The sequence below is a fragment of the Gopherus flavomarginatus genome, chromosome 5 (assembly GCF_025201925.1).
Source record: "Gopherus flavomarginatus isolate rGopFla2 chromosome 5, rGopFla2.mat.asm, whole genome shotgun sequence".
Taxonomy (NCBI): domain Eukaryota; kingdom Metazoa; phylum Chordata; order Testudines; family Testudinidae; genus Gopherus; species Gopherus flavomarginatus.
The window spans coordinates 129,165,397-129,178,596 of record NC_066621.1 but is presented as its reverse complement, the minus strand read 5'-3'; the positions used below and the strand labels follow the sequence as shown (position 1 = coordinate 129,178,596).

The window sequence follows — 13,200 nt, the reverse complement described above, 5'->3', positions numbered from 1 at the left end:
TACCGCGCCCCTCTTTTTCCCAGAATTATGTGAGGTGCGAGCCGGAGGGAACACTCCTCCCTCTCTCAGTCTAGAATGACTAGCAGTCCCAAAGAGCCAGTCAGCGTCGTCCCTTCATCTCCTGGCGACCTAGCACCCGCCCACTTCAGGAGGCGGGAGGGAATGTTTACAAATAAAACGGCGGGTGGGCGGGGGAAAAGGCAGAAGGGAAGGGGGCGGAGCAAGCGATTAGCGCAACCTGTGAACCAATAGGGCAGTGCGCCACTCGGTGGCTAGGGGGTGCGGATCGAATGTCTAACGCTCTCTGACCAACCGTCTCCCGATGTGAGGGCGCGCGCGCCAATGAGCTCTCAGCTCTCCACCGTTCCTCTTTGAGGTCTGGAGAAATGAGGGGCGGGGGGATAGTGAGTAGAGTCTCCTCTTCCTCGTATAGCCTTCCCCCCCACCCCCCATCCCGCCGCCGTGGCTGGGTCCCCATCCCACTGCTGTTGGGTAGGGAGGGGAGCCGGAGCGAGGGGGGAGCTGCAGGGACTGGATCTTGGGGAGGCGGAATTTTAATGTTGTTTTCTTTTTGTTTAATGTTATGGCTTTTAACCCGCAAATACGTCTGTGAACAATAAAATCCTGCCAAACACGGTGACCCCACACGCACACCCCAGGCGGGAGGCAGAGGGGCGGGGGATGGCGAGCCTGTGAGAAAATGGAGGGACCCTCCGGCTCTGCAGAGGAAGGGGAGCTGCCCCTCCTCACTGTCAAGCACGAGCTGAAGAACGGTGAGTGACCGCACAGCGCCCCGGGGCGGAGAGGGGCTGACGGCCAGGCGGGAGTGCGGGTGCCTTGTAAGGGCCGAGGTGGGCGGGGGTGAGCCGTGGATGAGGCCGGTGGAAGCGGAGTGAGGAGAGGGCACGGGTGTCAGAGAACGGTTACGAGGGCAACGCGAGGTTGGGATGGGGGTCGTGGCGTGCGGGGGGTAGCAGGGCTGGGGACGTTAGCGTGGGGCAGAGTGAGCTGGGGTAAATGGAGCGGTAGGGTAGGGCCATCGATGGAGAGAAATGGGGACATCGGGCGAGAGGTGCGATGGGGGAGACGGAGGCTGAGCGGAGAAGGGAGTATGGAGGGCAGAGACACCGAGAAGACAGGTGGAAAGGGGAGCGCGGGGTGGCGACTCCAAGAAGAGGCCAGACTGGAGAGAAGCGCTGACCATGGACGGTGAGCGGGGAAGAGAAGGGAGATTCGAGGGAGCTGTGGTGCTTGGGAAAGAACTGGCAAAAGAGAAGGCGAAACGGCCTGGCATGGGGAGGTGAAACAGGGAAAGGGGCCTTTTAAAAAAATATGTATATATATTAGTATTGAGTTTTGGTGATCTATAATTTTCCCTAACGTGTAGTGTCTGAAGGGCATAAATGGCTGGAGACTGCCTGTTGCCTACCATAAATTCACCATATCTTCCCATGTGTGGACTTGAGTTCTAGTTCTCGTATGTGTATTTTAAAAGGTGTTTTTTAAGAAGCAATGGTCCAAAACATTGCAGCTTACTATAGTATTCACCAGTTTCCCTTCCGCCCACTCAAAATTCCATGCTTTCTTTTTCTAAAAAATCATTGAGTGTCCTTAGCTGTGGCAAGTACAGCTTTTTTTGGTGTGCTGTTAGATGTTCTGACTTTTCTGCCTTGGTCTTCAAACCTCCTCATAATTAGGTAGCTGTTTGAAAACGCTGCGTGGAAATATTTGCACAAACAAAACATACTGTATAATGTTAAAAAACAGTAGGAATGCTGTTGTAAGTTGTAGTTTTATGGATGATTTTGGTATCTTGTTTTTGACGTGGTCTTCAAGTAACTTGAATGCTACAGGAAGTTTTGGGCTTATTTTAAGTTTACAAAATGCACACAAGGACATAGACAAAATGCATGCACGATATTTTAAAACAATCCATGTCCTGTGACCTATGCCAACCAGAAAAACAACAGCCCTCTCTCCTTTCCCCTTCAGCCCCAAAATAACGTAAAATTAGCTGCACCACAAAACAGTAACATGGTACTTCTGTTAAGAAAAAGGGAGAGAGAGATCTTAGCCTACAAGACAAAGTGTAACAGATTCAGTCTTTAGACCACTTGTGAAAGCAAATTCAATAGTTAAGGACACACCACTGAGAGAGTGCAGATTCCCAGCCCCAGACATTCAGATCTACGGACTGTGTACAAAAGTTCCCCAGTTGACCTTAACTGTCACTGCAGCACAGAGAGAGAATTTTTTACAGCTAGATCCATACCACCTTATATAGGGGTTGCAGTTTTATTCTATCTTTTTTTTTTTTTTTTTTTTTAAGAGTGTAGATACAGAACAAATTCACCTTCAATTTTGAGATAGGGTGGTGTGTGAGGTCGTGTGGTAAGCGTAAACACAATACTACTTTATTTTATAGTTTTCAGACTGCTTTACAACACTGAAAAATAAGACTGTATCTGATCAACACAGTTGTACAAAGATGGTATAGGGAATAAAGAAATGTTTTGAAATGTGAGAGTGTGTTTTGAAATGTGAGAGTGTGGTTTCTTTAGCATCACCCTTGATTTTGGTCAACCCTTACTTTAAATTCTTTCTAGCCCTGAAAAGCCCACATATATATTTTTAACAGAAGGCTTTTATATAAACTTCTTTTTAGTGTCTTCAGTATAATGGAATTCAGTTGCGTGCTGCTTTTTCCGCGTGTGTATATATTTTTGAGTTTTACTCCCTACCAAGTATCCAGAGTTTTACTTCCTTTCATATGCTTTCTGGAAGGATTCAGGCTACTTTTGGAAATATTTGGAGTGCATGGGTGGGGGAAGAACTACATCTTATCTGCCTGGATTTAAGTGTCAACAATGTAATCACTATTCAGGGCACAGATTCAAAGACCCTACCTCTGAATTTACAATCTAGGTGAGGCATGGAAAGAGGAGACACATTGGAAGAACTAAAGAAGGGAATTGCGCTGATTTTTCTGTTTAAAAAAATGTTAATCCCTTGATCTTACTACTCCTTTTTGTGGATGGCTTTCTTGGGTGTCTTTGTTCCTTGTCACCCCTCCCAGTTATTTTTTTGAGTTTGCTGTCTGTGTGGTTCGCTGAATGACTTCCCAACTATACATTGAAAGTATCAGTAAGCAGAGGAAAAAGAGAGGGCAGTCTCAACAGCATTTTTTAAAAATCATATTATGATTACTAAAATAGGAGTTGCTTTGAGAAGGGCGTGATTTCTTATTTACACATTTTGGAAGATGCTGCTTGGATCTTTGTAAGGGTGTTTTGGTAATTGTGTTTCTATTGTCAAAAGCACTGTACCACATTCAGCGAACAGAGTGTTGTATTTAAATTGAGCAAGATACTGGCGGACATATGCTCATACTTGAGTTTATTTTTTCTGTTATCATAAGAACCTCAGATGGGATTGCTCTAAAAAATAGACACTGTTTACAGTATATGCTTGTTTACCTAATTTGTCAGATAAGAAAATGGTGAAATTACTGTTCAGGTTGAGAGTACATATCAGTAATTTAGAGTGAAGTACATTATGGGGGCTGTTATAGTTATTTCTCTAAAAATAAATTAAGGAAATACACTATTAAGGTGTATAAACAGTGTTTAATCTATCTTGTAGTAACCCCTTACAGTGCTCATATGATTATTGACTATACCTTAACATGTTCACATTTTCTTTCAAGTTTAACCATAACTCTGAATTTATAATACTTGTTTATGGGATAATTACAAGGACCTTAAAAGAATGGCTCAGGTGTGGGAATCTCCCTCATATCCGCTGCAGTGAAGACAGATGCAAATAATTCATATTGCTTCTCCTCAATGGCCTTTATCTTCCTTGAGTGCTCCTTTAACACCTCAATTATCCAGTGGTCCCACTTATTATGTGGCAGGCTTCCTGCTTCTTATGTCCTTAAAATTATTTTTGCTGTTAGTTTTTGAGTCTTTTAATAGTTGCTCTTCAAATTCTTTTTTGACCTGCCTAATTATACTTTTACACTTGACTTGCCAAAGTTTATGCTCCTTTCTATACTCCTCAGTAGGATATGACTTCCAGTTTTTAAAGGATGTCTTTTTGCCTGTAACCGCTTCTTTTACTTTATTATTTAGTCATGGTGGCACTGTTTTTGGTCCTGTGACTGCTTTTTTAATTTGGGGTGTACAATCAATTTGAACCTCTAGTACAGTGTTTTTAAAGAGCATCCAGGCACCTTTCAGGCATTTCACTTTTGTGACTATATCTTTTAATTTTTGTTTAACTAGCTTCCTCATTTTTGTGTGGTTCCCCTTTTTTGGAGGCCTTCTTTGGTGTTCCTCTCCATAGGATGTTAAATTTAATAATATTATTGTAGCTATTACCTAGCAGTTCAGATATATTCACCTCATAGAGAAGACCCGGTTTTCCACTTCGGGCTAAATCAAGAGTTGCCTCTCCCCTTATGTATTTCAGGACTGGCTGCTCTAAGGAGCAGTCATGTTAGGGTGTATAGAAACTTTATCTCTGCATCTTGTCCTGAGGTGACAAGTACCCAGTCTATGTGGGGATAGTTGAAATCTCCCATTATTACTGAGGTTTGTGTTTTTTAGTTTCTAATCTCAGAGCATTTCACAGTCACCATCAACATCCTGGTTAGGTGGTGGGTAGTATGGCCATATTCACTGGTATGATATGGTAGCTTTGTTCTGCCCTGGAGCAGCACTAAGCAGTCAGAACATACTAATTGGTTGGGCTAGTTTTACAACTGCTTTGAATCACCAAAACAATCATAGTATACACCTCAGATTTCCCTTCATCCTGTGCTTCATGTTCCCCTCAGTAGTTCCCTCCCATCTCTTGAATAGGTCTGCCACAGCTGGTAGAGCAGTAGACTGGGATTCTGCAAGGAGTGTTTTAAATCAGTTTTCCTAAATGCTTTGTTTCTTTTGGCAAATAATGTTATCATTTTTTTAAAAAAGAAGTTGTTTTTTAATCACTTTAAACACCCACGGTCACAAGCTCCTGATGGAAAAGAATAGAGGTGCCAAAGCCGGGCGTATTGGGTTAACACCATTGAGAAACAGAGTGCTGCAGCTTAGAGATCTGGTCTAAGAGTGGTTAGACTGCAGGGCTCCACCCAGACAGAGGGTACGTCTACACTATGGGATTATTCCGATTTTACATAAACCAGTTTTGTAAAACAGATTGTATAAAGTCAAGTGCATGCGGCCACACTAGGCACATTAATTCGGTGGTGTGCGTCTATGGTCCAAGGCTAGCATCGATTTCTGGAGCGTTGCACTGTGGGTAGATATCCCGTAGCTATCCCATAGTTCCCGCAGTCTCCCCCGCTGATTGGAATTCTGGGTTGAGACCCCAATGCATGATGGTGCAATGTCGTGGGTGATTCTGGGTAAAAGTCGTCACTCATTCCTTCCTCCGTGAAAACAGCACCGTTTCGCGCCCTTTTTGCCTGGGTGAACTGTGCAGATGCCATAACATGGCAAGCATGGACCCTGTTCAGATCAATACTGCAATTGTGGACGTTGTAAACACCTTGCGCATTCTCGTGCAGTCTATGCTGAACCGGGACCTGCAAAGCCAGGCGAGGAGGAGGCGGCGGCTACGGCAGCACAGCGACAAGAATGAGGAGGACATGGACACGGAATTCTCTCAAACCGTGGGCCCCTGCGCTTTGGAGATCCTGCTGGTAATGGGGCAGGTTCTAGCCATTGAATGCTGATTTTGGGCCCGGGAAACAAGCACAGCCTGGTGGGACCGCATAGTTTTGCATATGTGGGACGATTCCCAGTGGCTGCGAAACTTTTGCATGCGTAAGAGCACTTTCATGGAACTTTGTGACTTGCTTTGCCTTGCCTTGAAATGCCAGAATACCAAGATGAGAGCAGCCCTCACAGTTGAGAAGCGAGTGGCAATAGCCCTCTGGAAGCTTGCAACCCCAGACAGTTACCGGTCAGTTGGCAATCAATTTGGAGTGGGCAAATCTACTATGGGGACTGCTGTGTTGCAAGTAGCCAAAGCAATCATTAAGCTGTTGCTGCGAAAGGTTGTGACTCTGGGAAACGTGCAGGTCATAGTGGATGGCTTTGCTGCAATGGGATTCCCTAACTGTGGGGGGGCGATAGGGATATAGGTTCCATCTGTCTTGGCACCGGAGCACCAGGGCACCCAGTACGTAAACCGCAAGGGGTACTTTTCCATGGTGCTGCAAGCACTGGTGGATCACAAGGGACGTTTCACCAACATCCACGTGGGATGGCCAGGAAGGGTTCATGACGCTCACGTCTTCAGGAACACCACTGTGTTTCAACGGCTGCGGCACGGGAATTACTTCCCAGACCAGAAACTAACAGTTGGGGATGTTGAAATGCCTGTAGTTATCCTGGGTGACCCAGCCTACCCCTTGATGCCATGACTCATGAAGCCATACACAGGCAGCCTGGACAGTGGTCAGGAGCTGTTCAACTACAAAGCCTTCCCCCACGCGTTCTTACACATCTAAGTGAGGAAGATATGGAACATTGTGAGTGGTGAGGGTGGTTATACAGAGGCTGCAGCGGCACTCTGTGACCCTGCTGCTGTTCCTGAAACTCCACCAGAAGTTGGAGGATATCAGTTTGATCACGCAGCAGCCCCAGCGTTGCATCCCGCCACCGCACGTCTTCCTGCCGCCACCTCTCATCTTGAGCGTCCCTCCTATCCTCACGTTGGTCCCTCCTGTCCTCATGTTCACTGGCATCTTTCCTGTAACTTGATACCAGGTCCTTCCACTCATTCAGATGAGCTCGTTCATTGCGGGTCACTTCCATGATTTCCGAGAACATTTCATCTTGCATATTCTTTTTCCTCTGCCTTATCTGAGATAGCCTTCGGGATGGAGTAGGGAGACTTGAAGAATGTGCAGCTGCATGAGGGAGGGGAAAAAAGGGAGAGAAGTATTTAAAAAGATACATTTTACAGAGCAATGGTTATACTCTTTCACAGTGAACAACACTCTTCACCTTACATAGCACATGTGATTTCACTACAAGATCGCATTTTGCATCTTAATGGTGAGTGCCTGCGGCTCTGGTGTTACAGATCTCACAGACGCAGGCCTGGGCATCAGAATTCAGCTTGCATGGTGCCATGGTAAGCCATTGTCTTTCGGCTTCTGCAGCCTTCATATACACAGTGCCCTCCTTTCCCAAATACCAAGCAAATCCCGTTCAGTGCTGCTTCTTTCCTATTAACATGCAGCAGCAGAAACCACCCCCCGCCTCCAATTCTGTGGGATGATCGCTTTACGCCTTCCCCCACCGCATGGCTGGTATCATGGAAGATCACTGCTAATCACCGCCCTCTTCCCCCACCCCCCCAACCACCGTGTGGCTGGTAGCAGGGAAGATCCTTGATAGCCAAATGCGAAAAAGCTCAGCGCTCTTCCCCTCCCTCTGCTTGGCTACATGCAAGGAAGGATTTCTTTTAAGCAACAGGCAAACAGCCCAGTGGGAATGGCCATCTCTGTCCCCTTACTTAAATTCCTGAATTTCAACCAGGTTACCATGAACGATATCACTCTCCTGAGGATAACACAGCGAGATAAAGAATGGATGTTTCTTGAATGCCAGCAATCACCGGGACCATACGCAGCTATACTTTGTCATGCAATGATACCCGATTACTTGCTACATACATGCATGGCGTGGTCAAGTGTCCTACCATGGTTGACGGAATAAGGCTGCCTTGCCCAGAAACCTTCTGCAAAGGCTTTTGGAGTACCTCCAGGAGCGCTTCATGGAGATGTCCCTGGAGGATTTCCGCTCCATCCCCAGACATGTTAACAAACTTTTCCAATAAGTGTACAGGCCGCGAATGCATCCCAAGTCCTCATGGCAAATCAATCATTAAAAAACGCTTGCTTTTAAACCATGTTTTATATTTACAAAGGTACACTCACCAGAGGTCGCTTCCATGGCTTCACTGTGTGGGCTAGTGGCTTGGAGGGCTGTGAGGGTAATTCCATCTGGGTGAGAAAAAGCTCCTGGCTGTTGGGGCTAACGGAGTGCTGTGTGCTCTCTGCAAGCTCGTCCTCCTCTTCCTCCTCCTCATCTTCCCCGTCCACAGAATCCTCAGCCATGGCTGAGATTACCACCCCCACCTTGGAATCCACAGACAGGGGTGGGGTAGTGGTGGCGGACCCACGTAAAATTGCATGCAGCTCAGCGTAGAAGTGGCATGTTTTCGGCCCTGACCCGGACCTTCCGTTTGTTTCTTTGGTTTTCTGGTAGGCTTGTCTGAGCTCCTTAACTTTCACTCTGCACTGCACTGAGTCCCTGGTGTGGCCTTTCTCCATCATAGCCTTGGAAATTTTTTCAAATATTTTTTCATTTCTTCTTTTGGAACAGGGTTCTGTTAGCACAGAATCCTCTCCCCAGATAGCGATCAGATCCAATGCCTCCCATGTGGTCCATGTTGGAGCTCTTTTTCAATTCTCAGGAGACTGCATTGTTACCTGTGCTGATGAGCTCTGTGTGATCACCTGTGCTAGTGAGCTCTCCACGCTGGTCAAACAGGAAATGAAATTCAAAAGTTTGCTGGGCTTTTCCTGTCTACCCTGGCCAGTGAATCAGAGTTGAGATTGCTGTCCAGAGTGGTCAGAATGGTGCACTGTGGGATACCGCCCGGAGGCCAATACAGTCGATTTGCGGCCACACTAACCCTAATCTGATATGGTAATACCGATTTTAGCGCTACTCCTCTCGTCGGGGAGGAGTACAGAAACCGGTTTAAAGAGCCCTTTATATCAATATAAAGGACCTTGTTGTGTGGACGGGTACAGCGTTAAATCGGTTTAACGCTGCTAAAATCGGTTTAAACGCGTAGTGTAGACCAAGCCAGAGGTGGAGGAAGCCAGGCCTATCATTGTGAGAGATGCCCTTGAGAGTGACAAAAGAGGTCTAATTTGCAGCTTACCCTTTAACTCTGCCAATCTTAAATTAAAAAAAAAAAATATGTTCAAATGAAGCCTACTCGGAAGATATTACAAAAGTTTAGAGGTATTGAATTAAAAAAAAAAAGTGTTGTCCAGAATGCCTCAATCCCCGCTTAAGCCTTTCATTTCCATCCCACACCGATATTGGGTCAGCCTTTGGGCTAAGGAATGCTAGATATGGATCTCTTCAGGACCGGTTAGTATAACTTGAATTGGCTGAAAAAGTTGTGAAAGAACTTAGTATTCCCTGCCATCTTTCTGTCATGCTTATAACTACTTGTAATAGAGTTTTGAGTCCTCAGCTTCTGAACCCTTAGTGCAGTGCACTGCCTTCTCTTCTGGAGACTATAAGTGTTTTAAAGGAGATCAAACTTTGAACTTGAACTAGTTAGCAGTGTCTCTTTCAACAATGTTTTGTAGTCACAGTGATTCTCATGAACTAATGCTGAAATGAAGACTTTCAATTTGAATGAGAAATAGAAAGGGAAAAGGTTGATAAAAATTCATTCTCAAAATAAAATGAAAAGTAGAGATGACAGTAGAATTGAAAAAAAAAATTAGATTAGTGCCTTAGAAGGAATAAAGCATTGCTATACTTTTCATATCTAATTAAACCATAATGACTAGCAAACATCCAAATGCAGAAAATCTTTATCATAGGGTTTGCAGGTTTTTTTACAGTTCTAAAATAGATACAATTTTATAGCTCAACCCAGCATGGCTTGCAAATTTGAGAAATGTAGGTAAAGGTACCATACTGTTGACTTGTTCGTAATGTGCTTATTTGCCGTATCAACCCAGGATTGGCTTCAAAACTACATAGTAGTTATGTTTGAGTGCCTTCTGGGAGTTACAGAATGCCTTCATTTCCCACTGAAGTTAATAGGAGTTGAGGGTGCTCAGCACCTCACAAGGGGCTAGATTTGATCACCTCACCGTATGGACTGGAGAGTATAGTGTGTCCTGATTTACACCCCTCCTTGCTCCATCCGAGAGCTGTAAACTGTCTGTGGCACAGTCCCCAGACCTTCAGGAGGGAGCTCGGTAGGGTTGGGAACCATGTAGGGAATGGGGGAAAGAGTAGTAAATGGGTAGGTCAGGTGTGGGAAATGGAAAGCCCATGAATAGTTGGTACAGGGTTGGGGATGCGCATTTTTCTACCACTCTCAAACTGGTCTTGCAGCGAGTACTTGGGGAAATGCTGAGGTAGCTCCTGAGTAGACCCATGTTGCTAGCTTGGGTGGCCTTTTCCCTTTGTGGATGCTGAAAGATTTGCAAGGTTTAGGTCTAGTTTCACAGCCTATCTTTCCCTTCCAAAATGGAATGATTTGGAAGAAACTCAAGTAAGGAGATTCTTCTGGTATTTCTTCTGTAGCCTGTTCCCGCAGCCAAGATAAGACCCTTGAACATGTTGAAGGATTTCAGTGGTCTCCTATAAATCATCTCTTCTTAAATATTTAATTACCTATCTGGAAAAATTGTGTACAAGTAGTATTTAATTAGCGGGAAGGACAAGTGCTTTGGTTGACTTCAGCTTCCCATTTCTTAAAAGACAGACAGAAAATACCATGTCCCAGCACAAGGCTTTGTGCAATTCTTTATGCACTCAGTGCCTGTTTCCCTGGTTGTTACTGCAGCAAATGAGAGGTCCAAGTAGATCCCAATAAAGTCTGCTACTAAGGAGAAGGGCTTTAAATGACTAGATCTGTTTGCCAGAAAAGCCTTTTCCATAGTGAGCCTCCAAATGAGGATATCCATCTGTGAGGCATTGCTTGCAAAATATTCTTTTGTTAATTGGGACTCTGTCTTAGAATTCTCATCCAAACTGCCAGAAGACTATAGAGACCAGTTTGACATTTTGTCTCAAAAGGTCATCTCGTCAAAAAAGACACCCCTTCAGGCAGTCACTGATAAAGTGGATACAACTTCTTGCTTGGTGGCAAATGCCATAGTAATGTGACAGTCTGTGGCTGCAGTCCTCAAGCATTTATTAAGAATTTACAGACCATGTTTGAGGATGCCTTTGAAGGACTTAAGCTGTTCCTTTCCCTCCCTCCCCCCCGCAAAGTCTCCCCCTCCACAAGAAACAAAACCCTAATGGGTGAGGTCTCTTAAAGATTCCACAGCCATACTCTGCTCTTTAGGAACATATGTGCTACCTCCTAAATGGCATCAGTATAAACTTCAGCCAGCCTAGACAGTCTTTGTACTAGCACTAACAAGATGACATGTCTAGGAGGAAAGGGAAACCCTTCAAATACAGGCAGTCTGCATCAACAACTGGAGCTTCTGCCCACCAAGGTTCAGCTTCTACCAAGCAAACCATTAACAATCAAGGTGAGAGCGCTGTACCATGTTTATCATCTGTTCTGGAACCTTGACTAGCTTTTGGAAGTTTGGTATTCCTTTTTCTTTGTATCTGGAAAGCAATAGCAATGGACCAGTGGCTTCTCAAAGCATTGAGGACAGGATATTCTATCCAATTCCTTTCACACCTTTTCCCAGTCTCTCTTTATAGGCGCCCTCCCATGAGACTGTGTAGCTTTCACAAATGCAGTTTGTTAGATCGAGGAGCGGTATGGGAAGTTCCTCCACAACAAAGGCAAAATCTTTTCTATTCTCGTTACTTCCTCATCCCCGGGAAAAAAAGACGGTATGTGATTCATCTTGGACTTAAGAAAGCGGAATGCCTTCATAAAGAAGGTGAAGCTTGGGATGAATCCTTTTGCTCCGTTATCCCTGCTTTGAACCATGGAGATTGGTATATTGCCCTCAATTTGTAGGATGCATATTTCCATGTGGTGATCTGTCCAAGCCCCAGGAAGCATTTAAAATTCATGATAAACAATACTCATTTATCAGTACATTGTGTTTCCATTCAATCTCTCATCTTCCCCCAGAGTGTTCACAAAATGTATGGCAGTGATGGTGGGCTGTCTCAGAAAGACAGGCATACAGTTTCCCCCTATCTAGATGACTTGCTTCTCTGGGACCTGGACTTCTGACCTGCATCTCAGAACTTGTAGCAGATCCAGTCTCTGTTCAACAGTCTAGGTCTAAAAAGTTCTTGTCCAAAGGATCCAGTCAGTTGGAGTGGTTCTCAACTCCAGTTCCATGATGGTACGACTAACTTGAGACCACCTTCTGCCCATTAAATACATACCTGAGGATCTGAAGAATGATCCCAGGACCACAATGAGGTCTTGTCTTTGCCTTCTGAGGCACATAGTATTATGCATGTGTGTGTCAGCATGCCAGACTTCACCTCATGAATGTAGACCTGGCTTAGCTCAGTTTACAAACCAACCAACCATCATCTGATCATGCTGATTTATGTGAATGCTGTCATCCCCTGATTAGTGAATGGAGCTAGACAATGGATGTTCCATTCTCCTCTCCACAGCCATCTCTGACTTTGGTTATAGATATATCCGTGATTGTCTGGGGTGCCCACTTGAGGCACTTTCAGTCTCTAGCCCTTTGATTGTCAGAGGAGTCATCTCTCCACATAAACATACTGGAGTTAAACGCACATTCACTGGGTTTAAATCTTCCTGAAGTCCATCAAACTATGTCAGGAGGGGGTCCAATTGTGGAATTTCTGTATGTGCAACAAAATCACCCTGAAAACTTTTCATCTCCCTGGAGCAAAGAGTACATTAGTGGACTGGTTAAGCAGGAATTTCGCATTCCAGCCTGAATGGTGTCAGAAGGACACTGTAAGGTGCTGACTTGTCGCATACCTCTGAAGAACCCAGAGTCACACCCAGAGCCTCTTTCCAGGCAGGCTTATTTTTTAAACATAAGCAAAACTCAAAAACAATTACTCAGCTTATCCTGGACTACAGGTTTCAGGGGATTTCCCACTTTTCATTTCTCAGTACTGGTATGTGGATCTTCAAGAGCTGTTCGTCCAGCCACCAATAACTCTCCTGTACCAGAAGGTCTCCTGACACAGAACCAGGAACAATTCTTTGATCACAGTCCTCACATTCCGCATCTAACAGCATGGCTCATCAGTGGCTGAACCCGATTGAAAGAGCTTATTCTGAACTTTCTTATAGCATCTTGATATCCAGCAGAAAGGAGTCTACAAGATGCACTTTCCTTGCCATGCAGAAGAGGTTTTCAGTTTGTGCATTATCCTATTAATCATCTCTTAGTACAATTCACATTCAAGATATTCTATGATGCTTATTGCAGCT

General features: G+C 44.9%; 1 protein-coding gene across 7 annotated transcripts in view; it reads left to right on the top strand.

The window, feature by feature from the left end:
* Positions 1–253: 253 nt before the first annotated feature.
* RPS6KA5 (ribosomal protein S6 kinase A5) overlaps positions 254–13,200 on the top strand; it is a 669,794-nt gene continuing 656,847 nt past the window's right edge. For 5 of the 7 annotated variants that reach the window (XR_007774432.1, XM_050953249.1, XM_050953248.1 and 2 more), the window contains exon 1: positions 502–773. Coding sequence is in view for 6 of the 7 variants with exons in the window: in XM_050953249.1 (XP_050809206.1) it covers positions 701–773 (73 nt within the window). In the remaining variant the exon portion in view is untranslated. The other 2 variants (XM_050953246.1, XM_050953247.1) reach the window with 2 other exon arrangements.